The sequence below is a fragment of the Fopius arisanus genome, unplaced genomic scaffold (assembly GCF_000806365.1).
Source record: "Fopius arisanus strain USDA-PBARC FA_bdor unplaced genomic scaffold, ASM80636v1 scaffold00074, whole genome shotgun sequence".
NCBI lineage: Eukaryota > Metazoa > Arthropoda > Insecta > Hymenoptera > Braconidae > Fopius > Fopius arisanus.
The window spans coordinates 458250-472503 of NW_011887813.1; the positions used below are offsets into that span (position 1 = coordinate 458250).

At 39.3% G+C, this 14254-nt stretch overlaps 2 protein-coding genes across 5 annotated transcripts in view; one reads left to right on the top strand and one right to left on the bottom strand.

Annotated features, from left to right (window-relative positions):
- The first annotated feature begins 883 nt into the window (after positions 1–883).
- CPT2 (Carnitine palmitoyltransferase 2) lies at positions 884–4386 on the top strand. The gene is made up of 5 exons (XM_011310275.1): positions 884–1141; positions 1656–1705; positions 1780–2326; positions 2859–3392; positions 3470–4386. Exons 1-5 carry the CDS (start codon positions 1103–1105, stop codon positions 4301–4303), a joined length of 2004 nt encoding a protein of 667 aa, XP_011308577.1. The 5' UTR covers positions 884–1102; the 3' UTR covers positions 4304–4386.
- Positions 4383–14254, bottom strand: part of kst (spectrin beta chain, non-erythrocytic 5 kst) — a 32713-nt gene continuing 22841 nt past the window's right edge. For 2 of the 4 annotated variants that reach the window (XM_011310274.1, XM_011310270.1), the window contains exons 5-11: positions 13255–13916; positions 12982–13035; positions 6219–12658; positions 5978–6058; positions 5445–5476; positions 5077–5362; positions 4383–4994 (exon numbers count right to left, since the gene is read on the bottom strand). In XM_011310274.1, the coding sequence (XP_011308576.1) occupies positions 5123–5362; positions 5445–5476; positions 5978–6058; positions 6219–12658; positions 12982–13035; positions 13255–13916 (7509 nt within the window). In that variant the 3' untranslated portion in view covers positions 4383–4994; positions 5077–5122. The remainder of the gene's footprint in view (positions 4995–5076; positions 5363–5444; positions 5477–5977; positions 6059–6218; positions 12659–12981; positions 13036–13254; positions 13917–14254) is intronic. The other 2 variants (XM_011310271.1, XM_011310272.1) reach the window with 2 other exon arrangements.

Consider the following 14254-nt stretch of genomic DNA (forward strand, 5'->3'; position numbering starts at 1 on the left):
AGGTATTCATTGAAATTGAAAAATTCGAAACTGTCAAAAAAGTATCAGGGGAGCATGACAATTGGAGAGGTATTCACTGAAATTTGAAAATTCGAAATTTTTGAAAAAGTGTCAGGGGAGCATGAAAATCGAGAAGGTATTCACTGGAATTTAAAAAATTGAAATTTTCAAAAATGTATCAGGGGAGCATGAAAATCGAGGAGGTATTCACTGAAATTTGAAAATTCGAAATTTTCAAAAAAGTATCAGGGGAGCATGAAAATTGAGGAGGTATTCACTAAAATTGAAAAATTTGAAATTTTCGGACCAGCTCTTTGTTAAAGGGATTAATTACTATTTCTACTCGAAAAAATTATATTTACATTTATATTCATTATATTGATATTCACATCGAGCTGGTTTCGCAAGAAGAAAAGATATCTGATAATATTTATGCTCTGTCATTTACCAATCAATCACAATTCAGGCTGAGGGGATGCAATTATCAGAAACTCTCTGACTTTATATTGTTATGTTATAAAACGTTTAAGCAACAACAAAACGATTAACCATTCTCTTCTTAATCATTCCAGAGCAAAGTGCCATTGGGGAAAGCTTTCATTTATTTATTTTATTTATCAATGGAACTATTACAGAACTTTCTCGCAGCACAGCGAAATATTTATCCGGATTTCCCATTGAAAATCGTTAAACGGAATTAAAATGCATTTCTTCAAATAATTTTTTTTAATCCCACTATTTCGGAAATAGAATTTTTCAATTTGAGTTTGAAATGATTGTCGCATGAATGTCATTTTTTTTTCTCGGTGCTTGATACATGATTACATACTCATTGCGTGGATAAAGTACGCGGATTCTCCTTTTATGCCAGCATTATTTAGCGAACGCGCGAAGCGCAACGTTCGTTACCAAGTGCTCCGTCGTCCAATTCGCGATTTCACAATAAATCGCATATACACAAACCGGAGATTATCCAAGGAACTTTGTTCAGTCTTTATTTTTTTCCGATCTTATCACGAAATAATAATAAATTGATCGTAGATCTGTCCACTGAGCCAGTGCCTGTAACCCCTAACTTTTATTTTCAATAAAACCGTCGGTCATGGCATTGCAACGTGTATTGTTCCTGTCAAAACCATTGGTAATGTATATTTTATTATTATATATGTTTTTCCAATTTTATTCTATTTTATTTCCATTACATTCACAATGGGAACTCCTCCGAAGAATTGATTTAACGCCAATTTATCGAAGGTCTCTGTATATGTTATCAATTTCCGGCGGCGATTGCAAAATTCAGAGTATAATTGAATGTTTTCGTAATTTCATTTGATTGACTTTCGTTTTGTCTTGTTTTACCATTGTATTAAAATTTTGTGTTTCTTTGCTAGTCATCCTATTAAAAACACATCAAATGCCTCATTGAACTCTGTATTTCAGTGTTCAGTGTTCAGTGTTCAGTGTTAACATTGAGAAAATAATGACAACCAATTTTAGCATAATGCCAATATTATTGTAATTTCCAAAGTTTAATATGTATACATTTGTTTTTTACGTACCATGCATAAATTTGATGAAATCGATTGATCAAGCAAGTCACTAAAATCGGCGAAAATCTTGATTATTAATTAATCTCTACACATGTAATGTTATAGGTGAATGGAATATTCAAAGTGCTCTCGTATTTTCTCCCACAGTATTCAAGGTATAATGATTCTCAATGCTCATTACAAATGACAAACAAGTTAATTAAAATTCGCATTAATAATGATTTCGCAGGACGACAACTGATGCCGATGAATACATCCAACAAAGCAGTCTTCCAACCATGTACTTTCAGGACTCATTGCCGCGATTGCCCATTCCGAAATTGAAGGACTCGTGTGAAAAATATTTGAAGGCACAAGAGCCTATTCTATCGCCAGAAGAATTCGCGGAAACGTCGAAAAATGTTAAGGAATTTTTAGAAAAGGAAGGACCAGTGCTGCACGCAAAACTTTTAGAAATTGATGACAATATCAAACACACGAGTTACATCAGTGAGCCATGGTTTGACATGTATCTGAGAGATCGTAAACCACTGCCGATTAATTATAATCCGTACATGGTATTTTATCAGAACAAAAACGAACGGTACAATATACCTTTGGTGAAAGCCACGAATATGGTGTTGTCTTCAGCCAGATTCATTAAAACATTGAGGGCGGAACGTCTTGAGCCGGAGGTCTTTCATATGAATAAGAAAAAATCGGATACCAAACTATTCCGATTTTTTACTGGACTTTTACCATCAAAATTTGCGACTTATGGTGCATACCTGTTCAAGGTATTTGTTTCTGCTTATATTTTCTTTCAATTTCGATCAGCCGATTTTTTTTTCACCTCGATGATCGGTTTTCAAGGTGAAATAAATAACGATCTCTCTAATATAAATGGGCAATAATGCAGTATATAATTTAAAAGTACAGGAATCGTAGAACAGCATCCCAGAAGATGTTCGGCATTACCTCAGCCCTTCCGCCATTTTGTCGGTCGCTTTCTGAGACGCAGAATGGCGGAAAACATCGGTTAACCCTTCAATTCAATTTTATTTCTATCGATGTTAAGCGCTAAAACGCGAATTCTCCGTAAACGTGCGCAGAAAGAGCGAAGAAAGCATCTTTATATAACATACATTTAATAGAAAGTCCATGGTCATTAGCTAGTAAATTACAGATCTTTCATCAAGATAATACACTTGTAAAGAAGAAAATGAAATTTTATGGAACTACATGGTATATATTGCAAGTGAAATTCATCGTGATTATAACTTTCAATTTTTTAAATTACAACTTTCAAATAATATAATTTTTGTACAGGCATTTCCCCTCGATATGTCGCAGTTCAAGCATCTCTTTGGGACGTCAAGAATTCCGGAAATGGAAAAGGACAGAATTTACAATGATCCAAGTGCAAGGCATGTGTTGGTAATGCGAAGAGGTTATTTTTACACATTCGATATTATAAATGAAGACGGTAGAATTCGTTCTGCCTACGAGACTGCATCCTGTTTGAATTCGATATTGAATGATTCTCGAGCGTCTAATCCATATCCAATTGGAGTATTGACTACTACAGAGCGTAATCAATGGGCCTCTAATCGTCAGCACTTGGTAAATCTCGATAATGAGAGAGTCTTCAAGAGAATAGACTCTGCAGCGTTCCTCCTAGCCCTCGACGACGATCTGATGGATGGAGACGTCAATGTGGTGTTGAAAAATTTTTTACACTCTGATGGAAGTAATCGCTGGTTTGATAAATCATTCACATTGATTGTAACTGGAAAGGGATGGACTGGAATTAATTTCGAGCATTCCTGGGGCGATGGAATAGCTGTTCTCCGATTCTGTGATGTAAATCATTTAATTCCATATCACATTAGTTGAAAATATATGTTATATTTTTTTTCATATTTTTTATTCATTTGCAGAATATTATAAACGATGTAAATAAGCAGCCTCGCTTCCACCCGGACGATCAAGCCGATTTACCGCTGTCCTGTACCGAAGTGGAAAAACTCGAGTTCAAGATTGATGATGTCATAAAAAAAACTGTGAATATTGCATCGACGGAGTACGACCACTGGACCCAGGATCGTCTGTCGGTTGATTACATTCTTTGCGATACATTCAATAAGAAAATGTGCAAAAATGCCGGTGTGAGTCCCGATGCAATTATGCAATTATCATTTCAATTAGGTCTTTACAAACTTGAAAAACGCGCAGTCGCAACGTACGAGTCATGCAGTACAGCAGCTTTTAAACACGGGCGTACTGAGACCATAAGGTCATGCACGAATGAAACTACAGCCTTGTGCAAAAACATCGTGGAGAATGGAATGTCTCAAGATAATGCTAGAAAGTACAAGAAGTTGTTGATTGAGTGCAGCAAAGCTCATGCAGCTCTGACCAAAGAGGCGGCAATGGGTCAGGGTTTTGACAGACATTTGTTCATGCTGAGACGAATTTCCATGGAGAATGATTCGCTCGGCAAAAATACTCCAGCTATGTTCAAAGATCCAGCATTTCACAAACTGAATTGTAATATTCTGTCCACTTCTACATTGTCAACGAGTATTATTATGGGCGGAGGTTTTGGTCCTACTGCGGAGCAAGGCTATGGCATCGGATATATTCTCGATGACACTGACATACCAATTCGATTAGGTGTTGCCAGCTACAAAGAAAATCGAGATGCCTCGGAATACGTTCAGGCTCTTAGATCTGCGTTTCAAGATATACGTGAAATTTTACTCAGCAATTAAATTTTAGAAAGCCTGATTATAATAAAATAGTCGAGTGTATATTTGAATTAACAAAGGTGAATAAACGATAAAAACAAAATTAATTTGTTACTCTTTTCATTTCATTTCATACCTGCCATATTTTTCTACAGTGAACCATATTAAGAAACTATAAATATTGTACATGTTTAATATCAAGTTTCTTCTTTATGATTTCTTTCAAAAAAATAAATGTATACATATCTATATTTATATATTTGTCTCATTATATGGATTATATAAAAATGAGATGATTATAGTAAATATTGTTCATTGGTACCGAATACATAGGAATCTCTGAATCTATATATATATATAAACATTCGTAATGGTGTACAGCATAAGAATTATATTATGTCATCTACAGAGAAATTAATATATTTTCATTATTCTTTTCATCAATCTCATTTACTCCATTAATTTCTTATCAAACTTGGTCCCTTCTCGTATTTCCTTTCATTCTTAAGCTCACATTCCGAGATCAGGTACATTACAAATGATTCAATAAAAACAAATTAACAATAATAATTGCCTTTGTAGTCACCTGCTCGGAATTATTGTATTAATTCATAAATATAGATATAATAGATTATATAAAAATGTTTGGAATTCGTTATTGTAACTTCTTTTTTCATTATGATTTATTGACGATGAATCTTTGCGTTTTCTCTTCCTAAAAATTGGAAAATATATTTGGGTCACATTTTTTCTATTGAATCAGGTGTTTTGAATTGGGTGAATCAAGTGTTTCTCACCAATTGTAGGTGGACAAATGTAATTGTCATCAGGTCAGGTAGAGTGCTACGACTGAGATGGCTTTTTCCTTCGGCCAAACAAATTACTCAAAACTGAACTTCTTTTGTAATCTCGATCTTTTCGCGAACCCCCACTGCTGTGTTCACTTTCCGAGCCACTCTCTGATGCTCTTCTTCCGTCAACTACAGAGATGCTTTGATTTACTGGAGAAATAGCTGGTGGTGGCGCAACATATGGTGGTAACGATGTTGGACGACCAGTGAATGAATTGAGTTGTTGTCCAGTCTAGAAACAATTATTACATCAGTGGGAAAAATTCAAAGTCATTTATCGATATTTCGGGATCGGATATGTTGTTCATAATTACCTGTCTTGCGTTGACATTCGAATTTCCGTATCCTGAAACAGTGGAAAATACAAGAAATTAATGAGTTCTTATAGAACTTTAATAAAAAATTGATTCAAAATTGTTTTTCAAGTTTCAATATTTCTATTTTACAAATTACACATTCATGCTTCTATTTTATAATGAGAGGAGCGATGTTAGAGGCTATAAAACTAGGAGAATCAAAGGCTCAGAGAATCCGTGCGAGAGGAAATAAATTTACTGAAGAATTTTAACTGTGACAATAAATCTACATATGTTAAATGTAAAGAATGATGGCAATTATAAAAACACATTAGCTTTTTAATAGAATACTAAAAAAACTTTCAATTATCTTTGAGAAAAAAATTAATTAATTACCCAAATCGCAGATCATTCTTTACATTTATCAAAATTTCTGGTTTTTCAGTGCTGGGTGCAAGAACTACAAAATGCAACTGGAATAATCTCTAATTTCGGAGTAAAGTGCAAATAAAATTTTGAATTATCATTTTCTTCAGCATTCCTTAACTAACCGGGGTCATGAGTATTCCACTGTGCCATCCTGGGTGGCGGAGGAGCACTTGACGGCAGGGGAGGCGCTACTTCTACAAAATCTAATTGAATATTTTGTTTTTATTGGAGAGTATGAGTGAGAGAGTATAAACGAGATTAAATTCATAAATGTTTTTGCGAATATCTTTGAGGAGAAAAAATTTATGAGAATTTATCAGAAAGATTTTAAGAGATGATATTCTTAATTTAAAACTTATGTACCTGGAGAAGAGGTGAAGTCACTGCTCTGTCGATGCCAATTATCAGCAGGTGGATGCTGTCCCGAGCCATTATAGCCCAAGGTCGCACTTCTCTGTTGATAGGATTGAGGTCTATTACTCGATAAGTGATGTTCAACGTCATTTCTCCTGATTGGCATGATATTTTCGGAGCTCGGCGATCTGGCGGGTACAGGAGGTGGTGCGCCTCTGGGAGGAATTGGTGGTCTCTCACCTGGAGGTGAATGATAATCTCTCTGAATAGCCAACTGCTCTTGCTGTAACATCTGTTGAGCCAAAAGTTGTTGCTGCCTGTGTTTCTGCAGAAATTCCGTTTGAGTCTGTGACTGAGGTATCCTAGGTGGTTCAACGAACTCTAGAGACTTCGGCTCCCTCATCTGCTGATTCTGCCTGTGTTTTTGGAGAAACTCCACCTGAACATTGGAATGTTCAGAAATATCCCGACGAATCACCGAATTTTTCCTCTCCAATTCTGGAGTTGAGGCACGACTGCTCTCAGTCGAGGGATTTTCATCACCAACAATGTCAGGTGTTTGGTTCTGCAATCTGTCAGTCCCATCTTTCTGTGTCTCATCGTACCTCAGGAGCTGCAAACTCGGTGGTAATTTGGCGTGAAATGATATTTTATTGACCCAGTCCTCCATATCCTGGTCATTCGCTGCGAGAAACAGAAATTCTGAGCCATCAGTACACTTCAATCTAAACACGTGCTTTCGTTTTGTATAATCCTCAGCTTTTTCACAGGTTGCATTAAATATGGTGATAGGTGCTGTAGCAGCTTTACTCAATGAAAAATCACTGTAATCCTTGAAGAAGCACAACAGCTGACCACATAAAACGGTGAAGTACTGTTTCCACGATCGAACAGCTGCCTTTTTGCCTCCACTTTGGAGCTCGTGTTTACGTTCCAAAAGTCCCTGAATTTCCACAGGACTCAGAGGATCCATGTTCTCCATTTTTTGATGCTTTCTGAAGCTCTGAGTGCGCCTACGAGTTGTAAAACTGGGCGTTCGTTTCGGCTTCTTAGTATCTACTTTCATACTTTCAGCTCGTTTGATATCTGGAGTTGTTCGCTTCAATCGATCACCGAATACATGAGGGAAACCGTGAGACTTGTGTCCAGACACTTCAACAACTTCAGATGTTGCATTGTTTGTCTTCAATGGTGATAATGTACTCGAGGACTCATGATCATCAGATTTACCATTGATTTCATCGTGAGGTCTGTGATGAGGACTGTCTTGAATTCTCCTGCGTTCCTCTTCACGTTTACGCTCCTCTGTAATTCTCTGTACTTCCTTGCGTTTTCGTTCTTCAATTCTCGCTCGCTCAACCCTTTCTTTCTCAGCCTGCCTGGCAGCTAATTCAGCTTCCTGCTGTTTTCGGAATGCATGCTCCAGCATTGTAATTCGTTTCAAAGACTCGAACTTTTCTTCCTGCGCTTCAATCGTTTTCTCAAAGTCCTCGTGCTTACGAATCAAGTCCTCAACCTGAGGAATTGTTTCACCAAGGTTTCCATCGTGCAGCATTGGTTCTCTACTTATTATCCAGTTCTCCAGAGTTTCTGCCTCACGCTTAAACATTTGAGTATCTAGATTTTGCTCGTAAATCAATCGTCTCTGCTCCCAAGTGTCTGTCAGAATATTCTTCCTTTGCTCGAGTATCGAGATCTTTTCCTGGATTTCCTTAGCCAAGAAGTGACCGCCCTCAATTAATCCCTGACCGACTAGATGGAACTTATTGAATGCATCTTGACGCGAATCAATCTCCACTTTGTACTCATTGTGCCTCGATATAAGGATCTCAGCACCTGGAACATCACGAGCCAAATCAGGGGCTGTGACTTTGGCGACCATTTCGTTGATCCAGAAGACGAGGTCCCTGTACTCATCGAAATAAGTCTCAAGCTGTTCAGCTTGTGTTAATTTACTTCGTCTCTGTGCTGCTTTTTCCAGGAGATCAGTCCACGATTCATCAGCCTCTTCATGCTTAACGGCAATGTGTTCCCTCGCATCTGGAAATAGTTCGGCCAATCTCGATGCTTCAGCCATCACCGATTCAACTTGTTCTTTCACAGCAGCTAAATCTGTCTCGAATCCCTGATGTTTCCTCACCAGAGCCTGAATTGTCTCTAGATCATGGCCATATCCATCGGAGCTGAGGCTAGCCTCCTTCTCCTGGATCCAGGTGATGGTCTCATCAGCTGTTCGATCAAACATGTGAACTTGTTTTGCTCCAGCCAGTGCCTCCTGTCTAGCATGTGCCAATTCTTTCAGATCATCCCACTGCTGCTTAGTCTCATCAATTTTACTACGAATTTTACTGGCCTCTGGATTCTGCTCCTTGATCAACAGTTCCCCATCATCAATCACTGTTAATATACGATTCTCACTGGTTGTCAATCCTGCCAGGAAGTTATCGAAAATTTGGATCAACAGCTCAACATGTTCCACGTCTGATCCATAATCTTCTGAAGCAGCGACTGTTGTTTGATCACTAATCCACTCGATGACTTCATCGGCCTGTCTCATAAACTTGAACAACTTCTCGCTCTCTAATAATCTGTGAAGTCTCAGATCTTTCAATTTACTGAGTTCAGTGAACTTCTGCTCAATCTCCTTTTGCTTTTGTCCGATATTTTTACTGTCAAAGTGATGTCTGTTGATGAGTCCGGCAGAAAGTTTCTTCAAGTTTTCAATATTGCTTTCGAACGATGATAAATCACGATCAAGACCCTCGAGCTTCTTCAGCAACGACTGCACCGAGTCCTCGTCCTTCCCATAATCAGTAGATCTCAACTGGGGATACTTTTCTTTAATCCACTGCTCAGCCTCCGTTGCCTCAGCGTAGAACATCTGCGATTCAACAGCATCGAGAAGCCTCAACTTTCGAACACTAGCAAGATCCCGCAGATGTGACAATTTATTCTGGAGTTCTTGTCCAGCTGATTCAATTTTCTCCGAAGCAAAGTGGCCACTCCTCACCATTCCTGCAGCTCGTGCTGCCAATGAAGCAACCACTGGCTCTCGTGATGTCAATTCAGTCTCAAGAGCTTGATGCTTCTTCTGCAATCTTTGAACTGTCATCAGAGAGCTACCGAGATCATTACTACCAGCTAATGGTTCCTTTTCCATTAACCAGTGCAACTCATCTTCCACATCTCTCAAAAATTGGTGAAGTAGCTTAGCATCCTCAAGATTATCACGTCTAATCTGAATTGGCTCCTGCAAACTGTGATAACGACTGATGCTCGCCCGTGCTCTCTCCTGAATCTCATCGCACATGAAATGTTTTGTCCTATGAAAGCTCGTAGCAGTATCCTTAATGGATTCACACGCCTCATTATGTCCAAGCACATCGTTCTCCAAATTTGTGTGACGCTTCAATAAATTAGCGATACTAGAAAGATCCTTGCCGTGATCCTCAGACTGCAACTGCACCTCGACTTCATCCATCCAAGTCTCAAATTCATCCAAAGTTCTACCGAACAGAAGAGCTTGGTAAGCATCATTGAGACGATTCTTCTTAAGCTCACTAGTTTGTTGAAGAATCCTCCATTCAGATTCTAAATCCTCTAGCCTGTCTTGAATCTCCTTAGAAGCGTAATGCTCGTTTTCAATAAGAGTCTCACCCTCGCTCATGATCGCGGCAATTCTCCCTCGATTCGCCATCAATTCGCTCTCAAATGCCACATGTTTCTGAATTTTACTCTGAAGATTTGTAGGATCTCGGTAGCTCTCGTCACAAGCAACTTGCTGCTTCTGATGCAACCATCCCTCAACCTCGTAGATATTTCGAAGGAATTGATGAAGCTGTCGACTCTCTACTAATTTTTTCATCCTTCCGGCAGCATTGCTCTTCAATTTATCCCGTCTACCACAGACTGTAGCTAATCTCTGCTTGATAATTACTGAGTCAGCAGGATTTGCTGCTAGAATCTCATTGGCAAACGTTTCTAATTCATCGATCCTTCCTAGCTGTGATGTCAGCATCTTCTCGAACTCTCCATGCTTTCTTATCAAAGTTTCTACACCTGTAAGTGACTCCCCAAGATCATCATTGTTGAGAAATGCTTCTTTAGTTGCTAACCAGCTGTCAGCCTGATCAGCTTGCTCCTTGAACTGCTGAAGGTGATAAGCTTGGAGGAGTTTCTCCCTTCTCTCCTCCCACGCTTTAATCAAACCTGTTTTCAATTGCTCGAGGTACTCCAAACTCCCCCTGACATCAGAATCAATTTCTACTAATTTTTTTCCATGTTCATTGAGCGATTTAATCGTATCCTGTCGTCCATCGATCTCAGCTTTTCGTTCTTGATGAAGTTCTAGGAGAGCTTCAGCTTCAGAAATTGTTGTGGGAGCTTCAGACTCATTCATCCTTTTTATAGTATCATTAACCCAGACCTCGAGCTCGTGCAAATCCGCCAAGAATTTATGAAGAGTGTATGCCTGATTCAAAGCGTCACGTCTGTGCTTTGTAAGATGTTGTAAATCATCCCAATTGGATTGTAAATTGTGCAACATAGCGTTTATCTCAGGTGCATTCTCTGAATATTTTCGAGAGAGATCTTTAGCCTCTGCTCGGTGTTCCTTTAATTTTCCCTCGATAGCTGTCATGTCACGCTCCATAGCCTCTTGCTTTCGCTGAAGTTGCTCGACAGCTGTCAAATCCTTTCCAACGTCCTGAGTATTCATCACGAGGGATTTTTCAATGACACGCTGACTGGTATCATCAATGTCACGATTGAATAAGTGAATCTCAAGAGCACCAGCAAGAATATCTCTGTAAGCACTCAATGCACCCTGAAGACCTTTCCATTTATTATTGAAATTATCCCTGCGCTGTTGTATAGGTTTTGACTCGTCATCGTGACCCTGTTTTATCAATTTATCCGCCAATGCATTTATCGACTTGATTCTAGTATCATCGACTCTCATGTCACTGTCAACGTCATCCAATTTTCTCTGAAGACTGAGGCAGTGCTCGTAATCCTTTCCAGTATCTCCAGCCTGGACCATCATCTCCTTATCTCGTATCCACGCCTCGATTTTTTCTACTTGATTGTTAAATTCGAGAATATCCTGGGCTTCTTCCAGCCCTCTTCCTCGGTTTCCAGAGACTAATAGCAACTTTCTCCAGGTACCATGAAGCTGCTCCAACTGCGCTCGAATTTCTCCAGCTAATGGATGCTTCTGGGCTAGTAATTGTTCTCCTTTAGTACGAATCTCTTCGATTCTGCTCTGATTCGCTGCGAGTTCAGCCTGGAAGGCCTGATGCTTCTGCAGTTTCTTGATTTTATCTTCTAAACTAGAGACTTCGCCCTTCGAGGCTTCCGCCTCAAGTTTTTTCTGCTTCTCACCGATCCACGACTCAGCTTCGCCAACGTCTCTTATGAATTGAGCATGGAGAAGGCTGGCAGCTAGTCTCTTTCTCCTCCCATCGCACAAATCTCTGATCTTAGCGCGCTTCTCAGAGACTTCACGCAATCTGCTTCCAATAGTTGGTGAATCAAAATGATTTTGAGCCAAGAGCTTGTCCCCATGCTCCTGCAGAGCTGCTAATTTCTCATCCTGAGTGACTAAAAGCCTCTCAAACTCATTATGTTTTTTCATCTGAACATCGACCTCTTCAACTGACACACCAAAGTTGTCGTTGCTCAGAGCAGCTTCCTGGGTAGCTGACAAATTGTCGAGTTGTTTTGCATCTCTGAGGAAAAAGTGGAGGTCAATCAATTGATCCAGGTGGACTTTCTTCTGCTGCCAAGCTGTATGAAGCTTCTGGCGTTCATCCAACAATTGATTGCACTTTTCCTCGACCTCTGGGGCTGCGTAGTGACCTGTCTGCACCATTGCCTCTCCCAAATCGAGTACAGCACTGAAACTATCCTCTCTGGCTTCGATTTCACCTTTGATTCCCTCATGCTCGGCTTTAAGTATCTGGGCACTAGCTGCATCACGAACTTTGTCTTCGGTGGAGAGTGCAGCACGCAAACCAGCTGCCCAGTTCATTAAATCACGAACTTGAGTGAGGAAACGCTGGAGGTCACAGCTTGCTTGGAGCTGATCTCTTCTGTGAGCTGATTTCTCCTTCAGCTCCTCCCAGTTTGCCAGGACAATTTGCTGTTGTTGATCGATGTGAGATGCATTGTTTCCGGGATAAAGGGCTTGGAGTCTAGAGGCATCCTCAACTAGTACCTGAAGTTGGGCCTCGAGGGCCACTAAATCATTCTCAAAACCCTCGTGACGTCTGATAAGGGCTAACACAGAATTCAAGTCACGTCCTAAATCTTCGGGGAGAGCTGCCTCTTTTTCTTGAATGCGCGAGAGTGCCTCAGCGACATCACGGTGGAATCTGTGAATTTCACCAGCTGCCTGCAGACGTTGCTCGCGGTGACGAATTAAACCCAGGAGATGCTGCCAGGATTCTCTGGAAAGGGTATCATCAATAAATCAAAATTATTTTCCCTAAAAATAAATAAAATTTCGGGTTTTACTCAGAATTATTATTTTCATACAATTATAATTATCGATAAATAATTGGATATATATTTATTTGTTTTTTCATGCATTTTTATGAAAAAAATTATCAAAGACTGAAACTAAGATCTACCAAAATAAAACTCATGCAAAAGAAAACAAGAGATTAGTGTTTTTTTCACTCCATAAAATTTATCATGCTCTTCTTTAAAAAATATCACAGCACCGACTTAGAGGCATTATTTAATTTCCTCATTTTTATAATCCACTCACCGCATGTGTTGATGCAGTCTCTGTACTTGAACAACAGGATTATCCTCATCACCACTATACAGAATTAGATAATAGAAAAATGCAATGTTAGTTAGCCGAAACCATTCAACTAAGAATAAAGAAAAAATACTGGAAAAGATAAAATGCAACTATAACCCAAATTAAATAAATCCTTTCAAATAAAAGATCTACAAATTTTCTACAAAAGATGCCCAATCAAAAAATTCAGAAACAAAAAGAATAACAAAAAATAAATAAAAGAGATAGCCATACCCAAGCTGTTCCTGACGTTTCTCAATATCTTGGATGTAGGGGCTCTCGTTAGTGATGAGTTTTCTAGCCAATTCCTCGCATTGATTGAATCTCTCGGATCCAGCCTCAATTCTGTGCTTGAAGTCATCAAATTTAGCCTGAAGAATCAACAAATGTTCGTAATCCTGGCCATAATCTTCAGAGGCAGCAGCTTGCTCCTGCTCCTTTATCCACTGCTCCAATTCCCTGCTCTCGAGGAAATACTCGTGTCGATACATACTCTCCATTAATCTCTGCTGTCTGGTCGTTGCCAGTCTCTGGAGTGCTCTCATCTGTTGGGCAATAGACTGCTGCTTGTTAGCTATGGCTTTGCTGTCAGGATGCTTTGAGTTAACCATTGAAGCTGCTGTGTGACCCATTTCTGTAACGATGCCGTTGTAAGAATCTAATTCTAGTTCCATGGCCTTGTGCTTTGTGAGTAATTTCGTCGCAGCGTCACGATCTCTTCCGTAATCCGTTGAATTGAGAACATCATTTTTCTCGCTCAACCAACTCTCCACCTCTCCGGCCTCGAAGAAGAATTCTTGAGCCCTCAATGACAAGTCCAGGGCACGACTACGCTCTCCTGCTTTCTCCTGCAGATTCTTCCAGGCCTCATCCAACTCCTCGCACAGCTCTTGAATCTGCAGATGAATTCTTTCATTTTTTACTTGAATTTTCTGATATTTTTAGACATTTTTACATGTCCCATATATTCTCTGCCCCTTCACTACTAATATCACACATGCAATTTTATAGTTAAAATTAGATAACTGAAAAATATTTTAAGCGGTGATTAAATTGTGTTGGTCCGGAACGCCAGTGGTCGGATGTGATAAAAACTAAAAATTAATCGACTCAACGATCAAAATATTGTCAATAAAAGCTAAAACAGTGGAACAATAAAAAAATTAATGAAAAACACATTATTACAATTCCTGCATGCGATCCAGTCTTACCTCCGATGACCACTGTATCTCGG

Coding starts and splice junctions, on each gene's coding strand:
- CPT2 (XM_011310275.1), top strand. CDS start 1,103: ATGGCATTGCAACGTGTATTGTTCCTGTCAAAACCATTG. Junction 1,142..1,655: donor TGTTCCTGTCAAAACCATTG/GTAATGTATATT, acceptor GTAATGTTATAG/GTGAATGGAATATTCAAAGT. Junction 3,393..3,469: donor CTGTTCTCCGATTCTGTGAT/GTAAATCATTTA, acceptor ATTCATTTGCAG/AATATTATAAACGATGTAAA.